The sequence below is a fragment of the Elephas maximus genome, chromosome 9 (assembly GCF_024166365.1).
Source record: "Elephas maximus indicus isolate mEleMax1 chromosome 9, mEleMax1 primary haplotype, whole genome shotgun sequence".
In the NCBI taxonomy this organism is placed as follows: Eukaryota; Metazoa; Chordata; class Mammalia; order Proboscidea; family Elephantidae; genus Elephas; species Elephas maximus.
This window is the reverse complement of record NC_064827.1, coordinates 91,045,305-91,070,147: the sequence shown is the minus strand read 5'-3', so window position 1 is coordinate 91,070,147 and position 24,843 is coordinate 91,045,305. Positions and strand designations below refer to the sequence as shown.

The 24,843-nt window shown below is 40.1% G+C and overlaps 1 protein-coding gene across 4 annotated transcripts in view; it reads left to right on the top strand.

The window, feature by feature from the left end:
* TRPM6 (transient receptor potential cation channel subfamily M member 6) overlaps window positions 1-24,843 on the top strand; it is a 191,754-nt gene that overhangs the window by 42,365 nt on the left and 124,546 nt on the right. For all 4 annotated transcript variants that reach the window (XM_049896190.1, XM_049896192.1, XM_049896191.1 and 1 more), the window contains exons 2-3: window positions 15,570-15,649; window positions 19,211-19,249. In XM_049896190.1, coding sequence (XP_049752147.1) covers window positions 15,570-15,649; window positions 19,211-19,249 — 119 coding nt within the window. The remainder of the gene's footprint in view (window positions 1-15,569; window positions 15,650-19,210; window positions 19,250-24,843) is intronic.

Genomic DNA, 24,843 nt, shown 5'->3' with positions numbered 1-24,843 from the left:
TTCTGCACATGTGTAGCCTGTAAAGGGGGGAAGGGACTAGAAAAACACTAAGAAGGAGATAGCAAAAAGTTGTTTCAACCTTATCTCATGTTGACAGGGTGTGGTTCCTGTTTACCCAGCTTCTAGATAGTAATCTTTTAACAGCTCTTTTGTTCCCCCAGCGCAGTTAACCCTATCTATCTCAATAGTGACCCCATGTGTTTTGAATGGCTGGCTTTTTGAAAGTAGATCACCAGGCCTTCCTTCAAAGGCACCTCCGAGTGCACTCCAACTTCCAACTTTTGGTTAGCAGTGGAGCAACTTAACTGTTTTTACCATCCAGGAACTCCAGTAAAAGGAATCAAGAGCCAGAAAACCCTGTTCTACCCTCTTCTGGCCTCAGGCAAATCACCTCGGTTTCCTTATCTGTACAACAAATAAACCCCAAAACCAAACCTGTTGCTGTCAAGTCGATTCCAACTCATAATGACCCTATAGGACAGAGTAGAACTGCCCCATGAAGTTTCCAAGGAGTGGCTGGTGGATTCAAACTGACGACCAAATTTTTGGTTAGCAGCTACAGCTCTTAACCAAATCAAATAGTCACCTTTTTCTAAGAACCGTGAATCTGTTTGAGCCAGAGATTCCTTTGGGAATTGGAGGAAAGCAAAAAATCAGAGTTTCATACATTCAGACCAGCACGGGAATCCAGCCTGATGGGGACTAAGGCAAACTGGTTAGTGGAAGTTCTGCCTACCCTTAAATTGGCTGCCAACCCTCAGGCACACCAGCCTTTTGTGGGGTGCAGGCCCAGTGTTACCTGATTCTGTTTTTTCAAAAAAATACAAAAGTACAGATTCTTTTTGTATGTGAAATTCCTTAGTTTTTATATTTTGTTACATTTCAAAAGATTTTTAAAAACACCGCGTGGGCTGAACAAAACTCATTTGTGGCATGCTTTCTGCCTATGGACTGTTATTTATTTTTATTTGTAATTTTTGTTTTCTGCTCTGGACTTTCTTCCCTCCTCCCTTCCTTTCTTTTCTTTCTTCCTCCCCCACTTCATTCCTTCCTGTTCCCCCCTCTTTTAAAAAGAATTAAAAGCTCTATCAAAATCTAATTCACACGTCATGCATTTCACTTATTTAAAGTGTTCAATTCAATGGCTTTCAGTACATTCACAGAGTCGGGATTCCATCACCACAATCAATTTTATAGCATTTTCATTACCCCCGCCAAAAAACTCCACTTCCGTCAGCTGACATCCCTCAGACTACCATCCCCACCAGCCATAGGCCGTAGGTTAGTAAATCACTTTCTGTCTCTATGGACAGAAATAGCATGTATTAGTACTTAATTTTTTTTGTGGTTGAAGAATATTCTTTTGTATGGATATACTCCATTTTGTTTATCCATTCTTTAGTTGATGGACATTTGGATTGTTTCCACTTTTTGGTTATTATAAATAATACTGCCATAAACATTCATATACAATGTTAAAAACCTAAATGCTCAGAGAAACATCAAAAATTAGTGTAACAGAGTATTGTGAGTAGATGTGATTTGAACTGGGCAGTGTCAACCTGAAGGTATTGGGAAAGCACTCTGAAGAAGGGATAGTGAAGGCATGTTATGTAGGTGGGTTGGGAAGGGTAGTTTCCTGAAGGTCATTGTAATTCTCCAAAGGAGCTCAATGCCTAAGGCAAAACATCTCTGCTAAGCTGTAGAGCCCTGGTGGCTCAGTGGTTAAGAGCTTGGCTACTAATGAGAAGGTTGGCAATTCTAACCTACTAGCTGTTCCTTGGGATTGCTAGGGAGCAGTTCTACTTGGCGGCAATGGGTTTTAGGCAAACAGTTCTTTAAAGGCTCAAGGTTCAAAAGGGCAAATGGCCTGGGTGGGTCACCCCCACTCCATGGACCCAGAAATCTGGATTTTAGGAGAATTAAATGGTTTTATATGGATATGTGTTTTTATTTTTATTGGGCATATACCTAGGAGTGGAATTACTGGATTATATAGTAACTCTGTGATTACTATATATATTGTTTATTATATAGTAACTCTATGTTTGGAAACCCTGGTGGAGTAGTGGTTAAGAGTTTGGTTGCTAACCAAAAGGTTGGCAGTTTGAATCCACCAGGTGCTCCCTGGAAACCCTATGAGGCAGTTCTACTCTGTCCTATGGGGTTGCCATGAGTTGGAATCGACTTGATGGCAATGGTTTAAAGACACTGCCACACTGTTTCCCAGAGTGGCTGCACCATTTTACAGTCTCACCAGCAATGTATGATAGTTCCAGTTTCTTCACATTGCATCAATTTCATTTCATAGCGACCCCCTAGGACAGAGTAAAACTGCCCCATAGGGTTTCCAAGGAGTGGCTGGTGAATTCAAACTCCAACCTTTTGGTTAGCAGCCAAGCTCTTAACCACTGTGCCACCAGGGCTCCATAGTCATCCTAGTGGGTATGAAAAAGTATCTCACTGTGGTTTTGATTTGCATTTCTCTACTGATTAATGATGTTGAGCATCTTTTCATGTGCTTATTAGCCATGTGTATCTCTACTTTGGAGAACTGCTCAGATCCTTTGTGTGGCTCTTTTTTTTGGGTACAGCTCCTGAGGTTTTTCTTCTGAAAAATACACATACTCACCTCTATGCAAAAGCTAGTATGTAATTTCTAGGGGTTTGTGACCCTCCTGACTTATGTGTCTGAGGATACCTACAGAGGGCGTGGTATGTGGCAGGCATTTGCTTGATCAGGAAAGTGATTTGTAAAGCCTGAAACACCTGACAGCTTCAGGGATCGGTGTTAGTGCAAGTTCTGAGGGTACGTGGTGGTGAAGTGAAGTGGTTAAAGACATGGGCGGGAGTCAGGTTGCCTGTGTTGCAATCCTAGTGTCACTTATGAGCTGTTTTGTCTTTAGGTAAATTGCCCTACCCTTCTAAGACTCCATATGCTCATTTGTAAAAAGGGGATACTAACAGCACCTAGGGAGCCCTGGTGGTACAGTCGTTATACTCTCAGTTGCTAACTGAAAGGTTGACGGTTCGAACCTACCCAGCGGCTCTGAGAGAGAAAGACCTGGCAGTCTTCTCCCATAAAGATTATTGCCTAGAAAACCTTATGCGGCAGTTCTTCTATGAGTCAAAATCAATTCGATGGCACCCAACAACAACAACAATAACAGCACCTACTTCATAGGTGCTCTCCTGTGGATTAAATAAGTTAACATAAGCAAAGTGCTTTGCATTGTGTGGGCACATAGAAAGTTCTCAGTCGATTGTTAAGCTGCTATTTATATTGTTTTTTACAGAATATGTCAGTGGTCTTTGAAAATGAAAACCCCTTCCTTCTTCCTGAAAAGATAGATATTCTCTACTGCCCTTTTAAAGGCAATGAGGTTTTTGTAAACTGAATCTTGTAATCTTCTCAGAGAAGAGAATTTCTTCCAGGGCAGATTTGCTTGTTTAAACAAGTCCATAGGGCACTTTACAGATCCTTGGCCTGGGTCAGTTAATCCTCTCTAACCTTTGTCCCCACTGTCTGTGTCTGCTTTCGAGTGGCTTAAGAAAACAAAATAAAATGACAAAACAAACAAACAAAAGACCCCTCAGTCTTTGTCCTTTTCTGGCCTAGAGAGTTTCAGCATTCTACACCGGCAGTTTTGCTCTTTGATCCGAAGGTCAAGGAAGTAGATATTATTGGAATAAACTAGAGAAGATTGTCCAAAGTCTTAAAATTTAAAATCCTTGTAACATTAGCTAGAGTTTTTAGAATAGCTTGAAGAAAGGCAAACTAGGAGGGAATCCTGAAGTGGTGAAAACTTTACAGGTTGGATCTTTATCTTGAAAGGGGCTTAGAGGCCAGCCATAGGCTCAGGTTTGGGTCTTTTGCGCTTCTTACACTCACTGCTCTTAAGGAAACCACATTCTTGAGAAGCCACCCTTATAAAGGTTAAATTTCAGACTAAAATTGCAGAATTGCATTTTGCTCCCTAGGAGCTTCAGGTGAGCAAATACCTGAGTGTGAGAAGGAGGGGCTATTTATCCTGAGGGAATCCTTCAGATACTTCTCTGTGAGGTCTTCTCAGAGTCAGAATCTCTGCTTTAACTAAAGGGAAGAACTGCTGTCAGGGCTAGGCTGAGAGCTTCTGAGAGATACCGGAATTACATTATTTTGTCCCTTTTGTTCTCTGACCTACAGACAAGGATGTTTTTTGTACCTGGGTTTGCAACTGAAGGTGGCTAGGATAAAATGTCACTCCTTATAAACACGAAATTATCATGAAATGTTAATGAGCACTTGAATGACACATTCTTAAAAAAAGAAAAGCTTTTTTTTGGGGGGTGTTTTTTGTTTAATCCCTCTTTTATAATTGCCTTTTTGGGTCATTTCAAGGTCTCTTCCTTAGAATATATTTTTTCTCATTTTACAAAATCAGAAGAAATTAAATACGTAAGAAACATCTTAATAATCACAACTCAGTACAAACGGAAGTCTATCCTGTAGTATGGCTCCTCAGTGACTTAGAGAAAGGCATTGTGGGGCAGCAATGCTCCCCTTTCCTTCCTGAATTGCACTGAAAATACAGTCAGCCTCTAACAACATTGGAACTTCGAAAATCAAGTAACGGCAAGAAGTAGAAATTGGGACAGAAAAGGAGGGTGACAATGGTTGCACACCTCCAAGAATGTAATCAATGTCACTAAATGGTAAATGTAGAAACTGTTGAATTGGTGTATGTTTTGCTGTGTATATTCTCAACAACAACAACAAATTAATAAAATTTAGAAGAAAATAGAAACTGGGGATTTTTATTCTACCAAGTGATAAACCAGACTAGGAAGGCCCGTGATGTACTTCTGAAATATCAGCCAATAAAAACCCTTTGGGACCCAACGGTCCAATCGCGTTGTGCATGGGGTCGCCATGACTCTGGGTTGGACTTAACGGCAGCTAACAACAATAACGACAACAATCTAATTTATTCACAGACTCTTGTTCCTGACTGAATTCTGAATCTCAACTTCTTGGACCTCCCTTTTTCTATAAAAATACCTTTTTCCTTTCAGAATTTTAGGGGAATTAAGTTATTCAGGATGTGAGTTTTTCTTTTTGAACAAAAAATGGTTTGTTTTTGTTGTTAGTTGCTGTCATCTTCAACTCACGTGACCGCATATACAACAGAAGGAAATATTGCCCAGTCTTGTGCCATCTTCACAATTGTTAGTGTGCTTGAGTCCATTGTTGCAGCCACTGTGTATTTTGAGTGCCTTCAAACATAGGGGGCTTATCTTCCAGCTCTGTATCAGACAACATTCTGTTGTGATCCACAGGGTTTTCATTGGCTAATTTTCAGAAGTAGATTGTCAGGCCTTTCTCTCTGGTCTGTCTTAGTCTGGAAGCTCTGCTGAAACCTGTCCACCATGGGTGACCCTACTGGTATTTGAACACCAGTAGCATAGCTTCCGGCATCATAGCAACAAGCCAGCTGCCACCGTATGACAAAATGACAGCTTAAAGTAAGATAAAAATCTTGCAGATCTCTATCTTTTAAGTTAAAAATCTTAGAGTGAGATAAAAATCTTAATTTACCTTAAAGATGAAAAGTCTTAAATTAAGATGAAAGACTTAGAGTAGGGCACGTTCTCAGTTGATAATTTAGTGGAATTTTCTTGGAAAAGAATCTCCCAAAATTGCATCCTGTGGAAACAAGTTTGTGATACCCTCGGAGGTGATACTTGGTCAAATGTATTTGGGGAATGCTGGATAGTGTATCCCTTCTGTATAGTCATAATACTTGCAACATGCTTATGTGGTCACAACATATGTTCTTTTCTTCCATGTGATATCTTTGTTATATAGAATACACTTTAGAAATCACTAGTAAAATGCTCACGTATGTGCCCAAAACTCACTATGGGTTGGAATCAACTCCATAGCAATGTTTTTTTTTTTTTTTTTTTGCTTGTTTTGGTGCCCAGACCTCAGCTAGGCACCGGGGATACTACACTGAATACAACAGTTCCCACCTTCGGGACTTGAAGTATAGTGGGTCTAAGAAGGTTATGACACTAGAGTCTGTTGGGGTGAGTGCAGAAGGCTCGGAGGTCTTATGGAAGGAGATTCTGTTTCAGGCTTGAGAGGTTCTGGAAAAGTCTTCTGGAAGATATGAAGTCTAAATTGGTGAGCAGAGGGGGATGGAGAGTGTTCTAGGCAGAGACAAGAGTGTGTATGAAGACCTAGAGGTGAATTCAGAGAACTCAAAGTGTTCATTGGTTTTAGAATGCAGAGTCTAAGGTACGGAGGGGCAAGAGATGAAGGAGAAGGAGCAGTGGCCAGGTTGTTCACTCAGTAAATATTTAATGGGCAGCCAAAATGTGGTAGGCTGTGGGCTGTAAACCTTGTGAAGGACTTTCAAACTTCACCCTGAAGACAGTGGAGAACCATTGAAAAGTTTTAGGTGAAATTGACTTAATCTCTCTCCACTTTAAGAATAGGCATAGTCTAGAGCCTGTAATAAATTGTAGAGAATGGATGGGAGAAGGGAAAATTGGAGGCAGAAAGACTACATGGGAGACAATCCAGGCAAGAATAATGGTGACTTTAACTAAACAAAACCAACCAAACTCATTGCCATTGAGTTGATTCCAACTCACAGTGACACTATAGGATAGAGGAGAATTGCCCTACAGGGTTTTCAAGACTGTAATCTTTACAGGAGCAAACTGCCACATCTTTCTCCCATGGAGCTGCTGGGAGGTTCAAACCATCAGCTTTTCAGTTAGCAGCCAAGCACTTTAACCACTGCACCACCAGTGTGCCTTAACTTTAGCTAGGGTAATGGTAATATAGCTGCAGAGAGTGGGCAGATGCAAGAGATAATTAAGAGAATCAGTAGGCCTTGGTGATTTATTAAATGGGAAGTAAGGATGGGGAGGAACCAATGATGCTCTAGTTTCTCACTTGGACACCTGGGTATTTGGGAAGCACTTTGGACATATAGGAAGGGGAACAGGGTTTGGTGGGGGAAATGAAGAGTACAGATTTGAATAGGTTAAATTTGAACTAAGGCTCTCTTGTTTCTTATTAAACCTGGTAAGATAGATAGAGCAGGTTTTATATACCCAGTCATCAGATGAGTCAGATGAATTGCTGATAGTCAATGGGCAGTAAGAACATCAACCCAGTCCTCCAACTCCTCTGTCTCTTTTCTCTCTACTATCATCTACTGCTTCTCATATAAAACGTGGCTTTTGTAGAAATAGAATCAGAGAACCAGAACACTCTGCTTCCTTTGGTTGAGGTCTTCTAGCCTTCAGTTGTCTTTGTAGCTGCTCAATATTCACGTGTTTTCAAAGTTCTGAAGATAATTTTTAACTTCTGAAAATCAAAGCCATTTTGAATGCTTAAGGAGATTGGTCTTTTGGCAATGACACTTTTTATTTTACTTCTTGTTATTATTTTTAAATTGAAGGAGATTGGTCATTGTGAAATCTTTTCGGAAGGAAGGAGTGTAAATTAAAAAAGAGAGACAAAACTGTAGTTTCCTAAAGCAATTGAAATGCATTACACTCAGTGTATTCTCTAATGTTTAAAAGTTGCTAATAACTCATACTTTGTGGTGGGCTTGTAAATTGGTATAATCTCTATGGAGGGGATCATGGCAATATCTGAGTTGATCTAGATATTTCATTTCTAGGTACTTATTCTACAGATACACATGCACTTGGAAGCTATACTGTATGTATGTTTCTTAAGAAGAGAAACTATTTAAATATACATCCATAGGTGATTGACTAAATAAATGGTACGGCTTTCATACAAAAAGGAACACTGGGCAGCCCCTGAAAGAATGAAGCTGCTCTATGTGTACAGATATGTAACGATATCCAAGTTATTGATAAATGAAGAAAAGAAGCAAGATGTAGAACAACTTGCATAATATGCCTTGATTTATGTGTTTTTTTTTTTTTTAGTATATATGCTTATGTATATTGAATATTGAATATACCATGACTGCCAAAAGAATGAACTTGAAGTTCATTCTTTTGTCTTGGAAGAAGTACAGCCAAGATGCTCCTTAGAAACAAGGATGGCTAGACTATGTCTCACAGACTTTGGATGTGTTATCAGGAGGTATCAGTCCCTGGAGAAGGACCTCATGCTTGGTAAAGCAGAGGGTCAGTGAAAAAAGAGGAAGAACCTCAACGAGATGGACTGGCACAGTGGTTTCAATAGTGGGCTCAAGCATAACAAAGATTGTGAGGATGGCAGGACTGGGCAGTGCTTTGTTCTGTTCTACACAGGGTTGCTATGTAGGGTCAAACTGACTTGAGGGCACTTAACGACAACAACATGTTTATCTATGCATAGAATATCTTTGGAAGACTACCCAACAAACTGTAACAGAGATTAGCTTTTGGGGAAGGAAACTGGGCGGCAGGAATATAGGGATAAAAAAGGAGGCAGATTTAACTTTTCCCTGTATCATCTGTTGTACCTTGTGGATTCTGTGCCGTTTACAGCATTACTTTTTCTAAAAAAAAAAAAAGTTGCCAGGGCCTGGTTTGGCATGTTCCAGGAGTGAAGGCTTAGAATACAAGAGCTAAGTGCAGCATTTTAATGAAATAACACTGTTTGCTATGTGGCAATTCGGCACACAGTTGCAAAGGGTTTACATGATGTGATTACGATTAGCTTTTTTTAAGGGTGGAGTATCTATTTCTAGGTGCAGCTAAAAGTGCTGATGAACATTTACAGCTGGAAATTACTCTAATAACCTCTGGAGTCATTCACCCAGGGAGAGCAAATTTTCTCTAGTTTGCTGGTAGAGATTATTTACAGGCTAGAGATAAAGGCAAATTTATCCTGTTCTCGTTCCTTCCTGCCCTCCCTTTCTCCTTTCCTCAGTTCCTTCTTCTCGTCTTTTATCCCTCACTCCGTTCCTTTCATTACACCTGGCCCTGACTTATACAATTGTCCAGTGATCTTTAATTACATTTGCTCTTAACCTTCACCCCAAATTTCTCTTTCCTCAGTGTAGATTTCTGCAGAGCCACATATTCTGAGGCATGTGTTGCAAAGGTCTGTTTATTATAGAAGTCTCTGGAATGTTGTATTGCAGTTTTCTCCATAGGGTGTCCAGTGGGATATTAATAGGTGTGTTCCCTACCTACCTTCCACCATCCATCTGCCAGCTTGTTGTACTGTGGTGGCTTGTGTGTTGCCATGTTGCTGGAAGCTATGCTGTTGGTATTTCAAATACCAGGAGTGTCACCCATGGTGGACAAGTCTCAGCGGAGCTTCCAGACTAAGACAGACTGGGAGGAAAAGCCTGGTGACCTACTTCTGAAAATTAGCCAGTGAAAACCCTAAGAATCATAACAGAATATTGTTTGATATAGTGCTGGAAGATAAGCCCCCTAGGTTGGAAGGCACTCAAAATACACAATGGCTGCACCAATGGACTCAGGCATACAAATGCTCATGAAGATGGCACAGCACCAGGCAACGTTTTGTTCTGTTGTACATGGGGTCACCATGAGTCGAAGCCAATTTGATGGCGATGAACAACAACAACACGTACCTTAAGTTTAGTGGACCCTTTTTTGAGAGAACTTTTCATATGATTTGTAATGCATAGGACATTTTTTTTTGGGGGGGTGGGTAGGACATACTTTTTACTGGGTGGTTTTTTAGGACATACTTGGGGAAATGTGCCTTACCATGTTGTCGTAATATTGCCAAGTGCTGGTGATGAAACGGGTGCTCTGAATGCACGTACGTATTTCATCTCCTACCTTCCTTTCTCTCTCTGGGTCAAAGGGGCGAAGAAGCTTTGTTTTGGGGAACTCTGAGGTTTGCAGACTTCAAAACTAAATGGACTGCTACGCTCTGTAAAACACAGAAAGGGCCTTGGGCAAAATTACCAAGAAGGAAAAGTTTGTCATCCATCCTTGGCTGTCCACATCATTTCCTCTAGCTCCCCTGGGCCTCTAAATCCATTTCCATTCTCTCTTGCATCTTCACTCTTTGACTTTTCATTGACTTTTCCATTGTCTACAAAATCCTGGGTTTCTCTACATAAAATAAACTTTCTCTCAACTTTGCCTCTACAATCTAGTGTATAAGAGCTCTGGCACTGGAATTAAATGGAACCCACTCCTTCTCTGTAAAGGTGATAATAATTCTACCAGTCACAGAGGTGTGAATATTACTTTAGTTGAAACACAGGGAGCACAGCCCTTGGCATATATTAAAGGGTAACTTAATGTTAGCTCTTTTATTTTTGATAACCATAAAATAAATAAAACAAAATCTTAATTTGTTGTTGAGTCGGAATCGATTTGATGGCAACGGGTTTGTTTTTTTTTTTTTTGTTTTCAATATTTATTTTTCCGAGAATATTCTCACACTAGTTCTCGGGTGATGAAAATGGTTTGTGCTTGTGCTACTAGTTGAGAGGTTGGCGGTTTGAACCCACCCAGTTGCACAGTGAAAGAAAGTCCTGGCAATTTGCTTCCATAAAGATTACAGCCAAGAAAAGCCTATGGAGCAGTTCTCCTCTGCATTCCTGGGGTCACCATGAGTAGTCATTGGCTCGACAGCAATGGATGTTTTGGTTTTATTCTTTCACTAGCTGCCGCCTCTGCTTTACAGTTTATCTTCTGAATCCCTCTCAACCTGCTCTCCAAGAGGGAATCTGTTATCTGAAAACTCTAAGAAGCCCCATTGTAGAAATACTTTGGCTAGGGAAGGGATTCATTTATGCTTAGCTACTGTTTCTGGTGGGTAGTGGTTAAGTGCTACAGCTGCTAATCAAAGGGTCGGCAGGGAGTTCGAATCCGCCAGGCGCTCCTTGGAAACTCTATGGGGCAGTTCTACTCTGTCTACAGGGTCGCTATAAGTCGGAATGGACTCGACGGCACTGGGTTTGGTTGGTTTTGGTACTGTTGGAAGACGAGTCTTTGGACATTTCTTTGCAATTCCACGCTTTCCACAGGCCTAGGACTGGATGTAAAATCTGATTATGTTGTAGAGTGAGACACTGAGGCTGGGACCAGCACTGCATTTCCCTTCTGCCTTTACTTCCGCCAAATACCAACGATTGAAAAACAACCCCCAGAGCACCGGGTATATAAAGACTGCACTGTCCACGGTAGATGCAGATATGGCATAATCTCGCCACCTCCAACTGCCACCATTGCCAGCACAACTCGCTGCTGCAAGTGGCAGAGGCTGGTGCCTTGGATCTTGGCTCCACATAAATGTGGGCTATCGAATCAGAACCAGCAGACATTTGGTGTCTGTTGAATTGGACACGGGAGTCTCACGGACGGTATATCAAAAAGGACACTAGCACGAGGTAGAACAAAGGGTAACAGTTCTAAATTGAGCACAGTTTGAAACCCTTGCAAATTAAGGTGGCTTTTTTTTCCCCGCAGTTTTGAGATAAGAGATGGGGGTTGCAGGAGAAAAGCTTCTATGTTCTTGTTATGGCACAGGCTTCCTGTTTACACCTCTGGAGGGAAAACTGTATACATGGGCTCCTGAAGTTCTATTTTAAGTTTGTCCATTTTGTTGCTTGTTCAGCACCCACTGGGTTGGGCCCTGGGGCAACGGTGATGACTGGCAGGGGCCTGTAGCGTCTGGGGTCAGGGGGGAAAGTGGGTTGGAAAAAGTAATTTGTAGTATGCGAGGCACTATGGGTAGGGATATTTGGAGGTCAGGAGGTATTTTCTATGGAAAAAAAAAAATCAAAGTTAAGTTCCCAGGCTACTAACAGAAAGCTAATTTTTACCTTTGATATTATCAACAGTAATAATAATAAAACCCAAAATCAAACCTGTTGCCATTGAGTCGATTTCAACTCATAGCAACCCTGTAGTAAGAATAGCTAAGCCTCATTGAGCCTTAGTAGGTCCCAGACAGAATTCTAAGCCTTTAATTTACCTAATGCTTTTAATAACCCTACCCCTTACCTGTTGCCTGTTGCCACTGAGTTGATTCTGACTCACAGCGACCCTGTAGGACAGAGTAGAACTGCCCCATAGGATTTCCAAGGAGTGCCTGGTGGATTTGAACTGCCGATCTTTTGGTTAGCAGCTGTAGGCCTTAACCACCATGTCACCAGGATTTCCTTAACAACCCTAGGAGGTAGTAGTGGTGGTTTAGTGGTAGAATTCTTGCCCTCCATACAGAAGACCTGGGTTCAATTCCTGGCCGACGCATCTCGTGTGCAGCTACCACTTGTTTGTTAGTGAAGGCGTTTGTGTTGCTCTGATGTTGAATAGGTTTAAGTAGAGTTTTCAGACTAGGAAGAAAAGCCTGGCAATCTACTTTTGGAAAACCAGCCAATGAAAACTCAATGGATTACAATAGTTTGATATGCAACTGATCCTGGGGATGGCGCAGGACGGGGTAGCCTTTTGTTCTGTTGTGCATGGGGTCACCATGAATCAGGGAGACTCAAGGCTGACAACAACATGAGGTAGTATTACTATCTCTGTTTTTATAGATCCAGAAACAGGCATGAAGAAGTTAAGCAAACTGCCCGGGTAGTGCTCCCTGCAGAGTCAGCTATCCATTCTTTTAAAAGAAGGGAGTGGTTAAACACGGCTTGCTTAATTTGTGTGTATAAACCCATTGGCATCGAGTCGATTCCAACTCGTAGCAACCCTGTAGGACAGAACTGTCCATAGGGTTTCCAAAGCTGTACATCTTTGTGGAAGCTGCCTGCTACATCTTTCTCCTGCAGAGCGGCTGGTGGGTGTGAACCACCGACATTTCAGTTAGCAGTTGAGCACTTAACCACTGCACCACCAAGGCTCCTAGTTTGTACATATAAGCTCCTAAATTAGCAACCCTTTTTGGCTCTGTATTTAATGGTTAATCAGTACACGTGAAGCTTAATGATACCGGTTGCTTATCTGTTTCCTTCTTTTTACTCTAAGTTCCTTGAGAGCAGAAACTGTGTTTACCAATTTTTATAAGACTTATTAATTCCCAGACAGAATCTAAGCCTTTAGTTTATATAATGCTTTCAACAGCTCTGTGAGGTAGTATTGGTGGTTCAGGGGTAGAATTCTTGCCTTCCATACCGGAGACCTGGGTTCAATTCACGCCCTGTCCTGTGGAGATGTTTCCAAAGTATTTGTTGAATGAATTAGTGGATTCCGATTATTTCCTCACTGACAGTGAAGACTCTTTGAGGACATACCAACTTCCCTGTAGCACATTCCCAGTGATTTCCAAAACATGAGGTACTTAGTAAATGTTTGGAGAAAGAATGCACAATTGAAATTATTAAAGTTTTTGAATAGTGGATGGATCTGGCTTACCAGTTCTAAAAGATTGTCATTTCTTGTAATAAATGAACTTTAAAAGGCCACTGTCCATTTAGTTCATTAGTTCTAAATGCCGTTGACTCTGGATTTTTCCAAGTTTATCTGCTTTCAGTGCTTTGCCAATTTAGTAAATGTTCTGAAATACATATAAAAGCTGCTGAACATGCAAAAGGGGCAAGTGAGTAGAATGGTTTACAATGGCTCTGATTTTGATCCGGGAAGTTTTTCTTGTTTATAGATAACAACTTTAAATGCACAGGAACCAGTCAATCTCTGTGGGTGTTTTTGTTTTGTTTAGTTTTATCCTGTCTTTTGTTTAACAGGATTTGGACCCTGATTATGTACTGTTCAGTGGTAGGATTCTCGCCTTCCATGGGGGAGACCTAGGTTTCATTACTGGCCAAGGCACCTCATGTGCAGCTACCACCCATCTGTCAGTGGAAGCTTGCATGTTGCTAGGATGCTGAATAGATTTTAGTGGAGCTTCTAGACTAACATGAACTAGGAAGAAAGGCCCAGTGATCTTCTTCTGAGAAATCAGCCAGTGACAAGCCCTGTGGATTATAGTGGTCCAATCCGCAACTGATCATGTGGATGACGCAGGACCATAGTATATCATTCTGTTGGGCATGGGGTCAGGGGCTGACTTGATGGCAGCTCACAACAGAGGTTCAGTAGTGAACAGGGTTATGCTTAGTGTTGGTTCATATCCACAGTAGTTTAATGTTGAAGTATGCAAAGGATTTCATTAAAAGTGGCCTCGTTTGTAATTACCTAGGGACCTGAGGAAAGTGTGATAATGAAGTTTCACAGCTGGATTTGTCACACGTTTTCTGTCCCAGTGCCCTTCCATCAGTGTTACAATAGGAAGAGGTGTCCAAGAGTGAGGTCCAGACTCCTTTGCACCAACAAGGAGTTTGAACCCCCCCTCGTAGATTCTACACCTCCCTTTCATCTCTGCTCTAATGCACATGTGTGTGTAAAGTTATAACCACACTTACATCCTTATACCATGTGGAGTTAAAACGTTTTCATTTTAAGAGAAGTCCAAGGTCATTAGTCGTTTGGGTATTCTTGTGCAGGGGTGGATTACCCAGTAAGTAAGGTAAGCATGGCCTTACTTGTGCATACTTGCTAACCTGTAGTGAACAGTTTCATATGTTTTTCATGAGTGAAACTGTTCACTACAGATTAGTAAGTGCGCATAAGTAAGGCCATGTTTACCTTGCTTACTGGGTAGTCCGTCTCTGTCAGGGATTATAAATTTGGAAAGAGGCTTTGATTCTATAGGAAGGTGCTGTGGGGTTGGGAGAGAGACAGATGCCAGCTGTATTGAGAGGCAGAATCCTTGATGAGGTGAAAAAATGTGAAAGTGTTCACTACTGATTAATAAGTAAGCACAAGTAAGGCTGTGCTTACCTTGCTTATTGGATAATCTGCCCCTGTTACTGTGGATCCTGGGTCCTCTGCTTCTAGACTTGCAGTATGGCTTATGGAAGAGCTTGGCTATTACCTGAGTTTATACAACGGGAGAGATTTTGTTAGGAGGAGGACTGAGAACCAGCGTCCACCTTGGAATTAGGGACAGTCATAAACTGCAACGTGAAGCAACAACTGTCAGTGGTGAGCTAAGTTTACAGAACGTGTATTGACTCTTGCTGGGGTGGCATCTCTCCTCTGACACTGTCCAGCTTCCTCTGGAATCTTAGCCAAAGTGGGATTTTATGTGTGCAAACTTTGAAGTTTTGGGAGTTTGAAATTCACTCAGGATTATGGTGCAAGATATGAGAGTAGCTTTTAGCAGATCTAAGGGGGCACATCATTTGTATCTTTACTTTCTTGCAAGAATGTGTGCTTGGAGGCATTTTGTCACTTAAGGTGAGATTATGGTCAAATTATCTTTGGGAATATGTTTAAGTTCTCATTTGGCTTATTCTTGCCTATTTATCTGTAATACCCATTGCAGTTGAGTCGATTCCGACTCATAGTGACCCTATAGGACAAAGTAGAGCTGCCCCATAGAGTTTCCAAGATGCGCCTGGTCAAACTGCTGACCTTTTGGTTAGCTGTAGCTCTTATCAGTATCTGTGAAAGAATGTTAAGGTTGAGGTTGTTAAGGTTGGCCTTAGTATTTTAATCAGAGGCTATATTTCAATACATTTTCCTATCTGAGCCACTGTGGTTGCATTGCCTTTTCACTTAATTAAGATATTAAAATAATGACACTTTCTGTTTAGTCCCAGAAATCCTGGATTGAAGGAGTATTTGACAAGAGAGAATGCAACAAAGTCATACCCAGCTCAAAAGACCCTCACAGGTACAATATTTTTTTATTTATTTATTGTGCTTTAAGTGAAAGTTTACAGATCAAGTCAGTCTCTCATACAAAAACTTATATATACCTTGCTATTTTTTTTTTTTATAGCTGCTCTCCCCCTAATGAGAAAACACACTCCTCCTTTCTACCCTGTATTCCCTGTTTCCATTCAACCAGCTCCTATTCCACTCTGCCTTCTCATCTCCCTTCCAGACAGGAGCTGCCCACATAGTCTTATGTGTCTACCTGAGCCAAGAAGCTCATTCCTCACCACTATCATTTTCTGTTTCATAGTCCAGTCCAATGCCTATCTGAAGAGTTGGCTTTGGAATGGTTCCAATCTTGGGCTAATAGAAGGTCCAGGCACCATGACCTCTGAGGTCCCCGTAGTCTCAGACCATTAAGTCTGGTCTTTTTATGAGAATTTGAAGGTTGTATCACACTCTTCTCCTGCTCCATCAGGGATTCTCTGTTGTGTCCCTTGTCAGGGCAGTCATCGGTTGTAGCCAGGCACCATCTAGTTCTTCTGGGCACAGGCTGATGTAGTCTCTGGTTTATGTGGCCCTTTCTGGGCTCATATTGATCTTGTGACTTTGGTGTTTTTCATTCTCCTTTGGGTTGAGACTAATTGATGCATCTTAGATGGCTGCTTGCTAGTGTTTAAGACCCCAGAGGCCACTCACCAAAGTGGGATGCAGAATGTTTTCTTAGTTCCTTTTGTTATGCCAGTTGACCCAGATGTTCCCTGAAACCATGGTCCACAGACACCCCGTTCCTGCTACACTGGCCTTCGAAGCATTCAGTTGTATTCAGGAAACTTCTTTGCTTTTGGTTTAGTCCAGTTGTACTGACCTCTCCTGTATTGTGCAAGTAAAATTTTTATTTAAAAAAAAAAAATTTTGTTTTTTTTTTTAAAAGCAGGATTCTTTGGGGGACTGTTTGTGGAAACCTAGTTAGAGATATGACTGGTGAGAGTTTTTTTAATAAAAATAGCTGATTTACCTTTAGTCAATTTTTTTTTCCTCTTTTTATTAAAGTAATACATTATCATTGTAGAAAATTTGTTAAGAACAGGGACCTTGTCATTTGGCACTTCACTTTCACCTCAGTGTCTATGACAGTGCGTGACACATAGTAGGTGCCTGAGAAATATCTGTTGAATTAATGAAGGAGGAAACAGTCAGTCATAATTTCATCACCCGATGGAGGTGCTGTTAACACTGTGGTGTGTTTTATCCCAGGCTTTTCTCTTTGATGCACTTGTTCCTGTTGCTGGGGGTGGGGGGCATGACATCAGGGAAATATTGAGGGCTACATACATTCTGTGAGATTTGGGCAAATAATTTACAGCTTCTGAGGGCTAACAATTATTGTGAATGTTTCTTATCCATCACTAAATTGTCTGTGGATCTGATGGCTACTTGGGATACTTTAGGATATTGTGCTCAGATTATACCAACAGTTGATTTTAGTTCCATTTTTCTCCCACGTGTTTTTCGTGTGAGCAGATAACCAAAAACCAAAAAACCCAAACCCAGTGCTATCAAGTCGATTCCAACTCATAGCGACCCTATAGGACAGAGCAGAACTGCCCCGTAGAGTTTCCAAGGAGCGCCTAGAGGATTTGAACTGCTGACCCTTTGGTTAGCAGCCGTAGAACTTAACCACTACGCCACCAGGGTTTCCATGAGCAGATAAAGGGCAGCAAAATGGGATGATTTGAGTTTGAGTCCTCTGAGTTCTTGGCAACCCTTTGGACTCTCTACTTGGAGAACAAAGTTCAAAAATGCAGCCAGTGAAAGATAGGGGAAGAAAGGTCTATGGAAAATTCCCCAGAGTAATCAGGTCCACGAAATTAAGATTGAGTGGCATGGTCCTTGCCAAAAAAAAAAAAAAAAAAATTACTAAATACAAAGGAAAGGAAAAATGAAGAGCAATATTTTAATTAGGGGAACCACTCTATTTTTATATTTATTGAGCATTTGGTCTTATACTCATTTGCAGTTTAGAAATTACAACCTGATGATTATCAGGGGTAGCTTCATGGGGTCCTTGAAATTCTAGTCCTTTGGGGATGATTAAAACAGAGTGCTCCTTCCCTTTGTTAAATATTTACTAGTCCCACCCTCATTGAATTACCTATGGTTTGTAAGCCCTGTGATTAGAAATTCTCATTTTACCTGTTTACAAAATGTTTATGGAATGCCAAGGTAACCTTGTTTTTTTCCCTTCATCTTTTATGACACTTTGTAATGTCATGATGGCTGCAATGGAAAGCAGATTGAGTCCACGTAGCTGCTTCTGCTTCTGTAAATGGAAAATCAGCTTTGCAACTACCTTGAACCTCATGAAAAGGATAAACTTCAGGTCATTAGCCTGTAGACTCTAGGAGAATATCAATGATCGTAATTCCATGAATAATCAAAGATATAGTAGTCTCTGTTTTTTGTGGGATCATAAAAAAGTTAATATATGACTGTTGTTATTCTTCCTACACTAGCTTTTTCCTTAGATCCTGCTAAGATTCTCAAAAATCTGGCTGTCATGGAGTTTTCTTTATGGTACACAGTTAAAGGGATACAAATTTATCTCTTTTGCTAATGTTTTTTGATTGATTCTTTTGTAGCTCCTAACCAGAACCAAATCTGCTAGATTCTGTGATAATTTTCTTTTTCTTTTCATTTTCAACTTGTTAAAGTGAAGCTTCTGGGGAAAGAGATTCCCAAAAGGCTGGCACGGGAAGGAGAAGTGAAAGGCCTGAATACTCATTTCTGAATAATTTAGAATAACGTGAAGTGATGACCCTTTGTTCCATTACATTAACTAGACTTCTCTGTTAAAATTTCTTCACACCTGAGATATAATTAGTGATATAATATTAACCCCCTACAGCCAGAAGTTTCTTCTGAATCATAAAAAAGAAAGATTACTAAGGATAATAATTATAATCATATCAACTGCCCCTTGTATTGGTAGTATTTTATGGTTTAATTGCTTTTATATATATTTCTTACTTGACTCTCAAGAATTCTGTTATTACCGTAATTTGATACTAGTAATAGCTAGCATTATCATACACACTACAATGTATCAGGAACTGTAAGATACTTTATATATATTATCTCAGATAATCCTTTTAGTAACCTTACCAAAAAGAAAAAAAAAACCAAGCCCGTTGCCGTCTAGTTAATTCCAACTTATAGCGACTCTATAAGACAGAGTTGAGCAGCCCCAAAGGGTTTCCAAGGAGCAGCTGGTAGATTAGAACTGCTGACCTTTTGGTTAGCGGCCATAGCTCTTAAGCACTGCACCACCAGGGGATTGTTTAATCAATGAGATTGGAATCCAGGTATTGTGGTTTCAAACTCAGTATTCTGTTCATTAGATCATAGTTGCTATGGTGTAATTACGTTTGGTAAATAATACGTGGAAATATTTGGGAAATGATATATGAGTACTCTGCAAACCTTGATTTCCAGACCACAGAAGACAACAGATATTTATTGTATAAATATCGCATATGTCAGTAAACTAACCAAGGTTTTTATTTCATTAATTTAGATGTACTGGAGACTGCCAGGTCTGCCAGAATTTAGTCAGGTAAGACTTAGATAAATACTGTTACCTTTGTTTTTTAGGCAAGGTCTTTAAACCTAATTGAGACAGCTTCTTCACATCTTGAATGGACTCAATGAATGGGCTTTATGAATTCATTCTATTCACCGTTTCAAGGGAAGTTTTAAAAAAGAAATGTGAGTTTTTTTGGAGGAGCGTGTTTATTTGAATGTAAGGATTACTTGAATTACTGAGCCATAAATGGCTACAAGACTTTGGCAAGAGCTTCTACAAATGGAAACACTTGCAAAGCATTAGTCATTAGAATATCATATTCTGTTTGGGTATTGAATATGCTTCATGTACATGCAATGCCGTGTTTGAGCTATGACTTGCAAGTGATATGAATGCATACTGAGCTTATAAGTAAAGATAATTCTTTAGTGTAATACATATTTAAACAGTGACTTGCCTTTTAAGCTATGTATTTGTATCTGGATTTTACCTTTCTGGTTTTTGTTGTTGTTATTGTTAAGTGCCATTGAGTCGGTTCTGACTTGTAGCGATCCTATGTACAACAGAACAAAACACTGCCCTGTCCTGTACCATGTTCACAGTTGTTGTTATGCTTGAGCCCATTGTTGCAGCCACTGTGTCAATCCATCTCCTTGAGGACCTTCCTGTTTTTTGCCGTCCCTGTACTCTACCAAACATGATGTCCTTCTCCAGGGACTGATCCCTCTTGACAACATGTCCAAAGTATGTAAGACACAGTCTCGCCATCCTTGCTTCTAAGGAGCATTCTGGCTGTACTTCTTCCAGGACAGATTTGTTCATTCTTTTGGCAGTCTATGGTATATTCAATATTCTTTGCCAACACCACAATTCAAAGGCGTCAGTTCTTCTTCGATCTTCCTTTTTCACTGTCCAGCTTTCACATGCATATGATGTGATTGAAAATACCATGACTTGGGTCAGGCGCACCTTAGTCTTCAAGGTGACACCTTTGCTTTTCAACACTTTAAAGAGGTCTTTTGCAGCAGATTTGCCCAATGCAATGCGTCTTTTGATTTCTTGACTGCTGCTTCCATGGGTGTTGATTGAGGATCCAAGTCAAATGAAATCCTTGACAACTGCAATCTTTTCTCCGTTTATCATGATGTTGCTTATTGGTCCAGTTGTGAGGATTTTTTCTGTTTTTTAACAGGAGGGAAATGAAGTTTCCTCAATTCTAATCATAGCCTGAAGTTTACGTTATGGATTGAACAAGTACAAAATTTATTTTTGTAAAAAATTTTCAAATTCCAAAGTTGAGCAATTCATGGTGAGAGGAAAACATAATCCATAGATATGGGAGGAGAGGGATAGGGTGTCTGGGGGAAGAGGCCCCACTTGGCTGATCTTTCTGTTTTCCCTTCAAATTCTTTTTTCTTTCTTTTTAGCAATTATTTAAAAATTTGTTAAAATCCCAAGCAAAAATGAAAATATGTTGAAAAGAAGTGAAAAGGTGTCATTTACTCCTCCTGCTTCCTACCTTGTTCTCCAGAATCTGCCCCTGTCAAAATCTTCCTAATCTCATGATTTTAGAGATAACAAATGTGAACAAATACAGGAAAAGTCATCTATTTTTCATACTATCTGGAATTAAGGAACTGTTGAAACTTGTATTTTTCATACCTAGCTAGGACCTAGTTTTATTTTTTCAATATGGAGAGCCTGATACAAGTTACTGAGCAGTGCTTTTTCATTTTTGTCTATTTATGATGCCCTCTTTGTCATATACCAAGTTCCCGTCAGCCTATGGCCCTGTTTCTGAGCTAGCTTTTCAGTATCATTGATCTGTTTGTCCATGTCTGTCGAACATTGCTCTGTTTAATTAGTACAGCTTTGTCATATATTTTAATAGGGCAAGTTCTCTATGCTTTATTCTTCAAAAAAAAAAAAAAATTTAATTGACTCATTTGGACACTTCTATACCCATGTGATTTTAAGAATTTGTTTGTCAAGTTCCCGGAAAAATCCTCTTGGAATCTTGGTGGTGCTTTTACTAAATTTATAAAATAATTTGGGAGATAGTTGATATCTTTATAAATTCAAATCTCACAGTAAGCTTTAGTTCTTGTTGCTGTTAGGTGCCATCAAGTCAGCAGCCCCCGACTCATGGCAACCCTGGATCGTTGTTATCTGTTGGATTTTTCATTGGCTGACTTTCAGAAGTAGATCAGCAACCCTTTCTTCGTGTCTGTTTTAGTCTAGAAGCTCTGCTGAAACCTGCTCAGCATCATAGCAACTTGGAAGCCTCCACTGATAGAATGGTGATATCTGTGCTTGGGGTGCATTGGCTGGGAATCAAACCTGGGTCTTCCACATGGAAGGCGAGTATTTGTTAGAGATGTATAATTTGGGCATTCCGAAAGTTATAACTAAAGAGATGAATGTGGAATCTTTTTTTTTTTTTTTTTAAATATGTGAGTGATCTTTCTATGTGATTACCTTGCTACAATTTAATGAACTGGTAAAAAAAAAAAAAAAAAAGAAACTGTGTTGACTCATACCAAGTGGATTAGACTAGAAGAGCGCTTAGAGCAAAGTAAATTCAAACTGAACAACAGACCTATCAAAGAGTAGTGAGTTATTGCTCCAGGTGTGAATTTTGGTTGCCTCAATGTACGTTTTGTTTCGAAAAGGCCACAGCCAGATGAATCATTATTTACTTGCATTTTGTGAACAGGTGTGTTTTCATTTTGAAGAGTGATTCTCATTCCAAAAGTTGATACGATTACACATTTCCCATCAGTAGATCTTGACTTTGTGTATTCTGTATATTGGGGATTACTTTTCCTTCTTTTGAGGTTAAGATCCCTTTTATTATGGAACCCCAGTATAGTTCTCCATATTCTGAATTCTTGTTTTCTCTTCATCCTGTTTTCTTGACCCTATAGGACAGAGTAGAGCTGCCCCATAAAGTTTCCAAGGAGCACTTGGTGGATTCGAACTGCCGACCTTTTGGTTAGCATTTGTAGCACTTAACCACTATGCCACCAGGGTTTCCTCTTGAGTATTACCCTCCCCCCCCAAAAAAAAAAAAACCAAACCCAGTGCAGTCGAGTCAATTTCGACTCATGGCGACCCTAAAGGACAGAGTAGAACTGCCCCATAGAGTTTCCAAGGAGCGCCTGGTGGATTCGAACTGCCGATCTCTTGGTTAGCAGCCATAGCACTTAACCACTATGCCACCAGGGTTTCCATTTTGAACATGTTTTTATGTTACTTTTTACACACTCTGAGGTTTTTGTCACCTGTGTTTGTTCTGTCTCTCCAAAGAGACTGTGAACTGTAGAATTTTTATCTCCCTTGTAAGTCCTTCCTGTGTGCTGTCTTCCTGTGTGCTGATAAGTATCATTGACCTACTGGTTATCTCTTTGAGGAGTGGGTTGTAGACAGTGGGGGTCGCTACATTTTCCAAGTTACATAATGAAAGAGAAGGAAAGGACATTAGAAACCACCTTGTTTTTTGGTATGAGCTTCAGTGACAAATGTTTAAAATGAGAGTTAGATAAACCTAGCTAGAATTTATAAAACTGCAGATATTTTTCCTTCTACATTTTCAGGCATTTTTCTAAAATGCACATGTTATTTTTAGAACAAGAAAAATATTAAAACATTTTAAGACAAAGGGTACCTAAACCACTGTCATTTTTGGATTTAAGCGTCATAAGTCACTTTGAACCTCTGATTAAAGTTATGAAGCCTGTCCAAAGAAAATCCATATTCAAATTTCTATGCTTGCTCTTTAAACAATGTCCTGGTCCACAGTTCCCCATCTGAATAGTAACTCGTGCAAAGGCCTCCCTGTTTATCTTTTTATTTTCTAAATCTGTTTACTTGATGGTAAACATATCCAATGAGAAGCAAAAAGGCAAGGAAATCCAGGAAAGAACGAGAGTTCTGTTTCCAAAAAGTTCCAAAGAGGCAATAAACTCACATACATTTGAGTACATGATTGAGAAATGTGGCTGACTGTAGTAACAGTGAATTGTAGCTGACAAACGGAGGTTCCAGAAGAAAACAGCTGAAGTGCAGGCAGGCTAGACCATAAAAAAGGGAGGAACCAGTCATCTAGGAAGCAATGTGGCCTAGCATAGGAGCACTGGATGGGGACAATGGCACAACTCCACCAGATCTCCATGTCCTGAACTGTACTGTTGTTAGGTGCTATTTAGACTCATATGACCCCATGTGACAGCACAGGACTGCCTCATAGGGTTTTCTTGGCTGTAACCTTTATGGCAGCAGGTTGCTAGATCTTTCTTCCATGGAGCCACTGGATGAGTTCGAACTGCCAACCTTTTGGTTAGCAGTTGAGTGCTTAACCATTGTGCAACCATGGCTCCTTTCCTCAACTGTCTATTTTTACTGATTTCAGTTACCCTCCAGAAACTTTGCTGGACTACACACAGACTCTCAACATATTCTCTAGAATGTTGGCTTCCAAACTGGAATGAATAAATCCCAGGGAGTTCAAAAAACAATCCACTGGGTTCCTGGAAGAGAAGTTAGAATTTCTATTTCTATTTTTTTATGTATTTGTTTTTTGGAGGCCTGGTGGTATAGTGGTTAAGAGCTCGGCTGCTAACCAAAAGGTCAGCAGTTCAAATCTACCAGCCACTCCTTGGAAACCCTATGGGACAGTTCTACTCTGTCCTGTAGGGTTGCTATGACTCGGAACTGACTCGATGGCACCTAATGACAACAACTTTTTTTATCTAAAAAATAATTAAAATTTAACTAATATATTTTTTAATTTCACATAGTTCAATAATATGAAGTGTACAAAAGTGTATAGTGAAAAAATCTCCCTCCCACTCCTGCCCCTAATCAGCCCAGTCCTTCCTTTGTACATGGTTCCCACTGTTACTTGTTTTTGTGATTGCTCTCAGAGTTTTTTATACAGATATAAGCAAATAGAAAAATACATATTTTTCTCTTTGTTTTCCACAAATGGTTAATGGTAGAATGGCTTTTTCTCCTAACCGTATCCTTTAGAGATCTTTCCATAACAGGACATAGAGAGCTCTACTTGCTTTTTTACAGAATATGGATGTATTCTTAGAAGGGAGGATGGCAAGACTTGGTCTCACATACTTTAGACATGTTATTAGGATGGACCAGTCCCTGGAAAAGGTATAGTGCTTGGTAAAGCAAAAGGTCAGCAAAAAAAAGGAAGATCCTCAAAGAGATGGATTGACACATTGACTGCAACAATGGCTCAAACATAGCAACTATTGTGAGGATGGTGCAGGACTGGGCACTATTTCATCCTGTTGTACATAGAGTTGATATGAGTTGGAACCAACCAGACGGCACCTAACAACCACAACAACATGGATATGTCATAAATTATTTAGCTGGTTCCGTATTGATGGACATTTAGATTATTTGCAACCTGTTGCAATTATTTAAATGTTACTATGAATAACTATGGGCCTATGTAATTTCACTTGTAGCTTGACTAATATTTAATATGTGGATTGACATTAATATGTGACATAAATAGAAATATACAGGGGTGTGTGCTCCAAAGATTTTTGCTGCTAACGGAGGGTATTTATACATTTTATTGTGAACCCCATAATTAA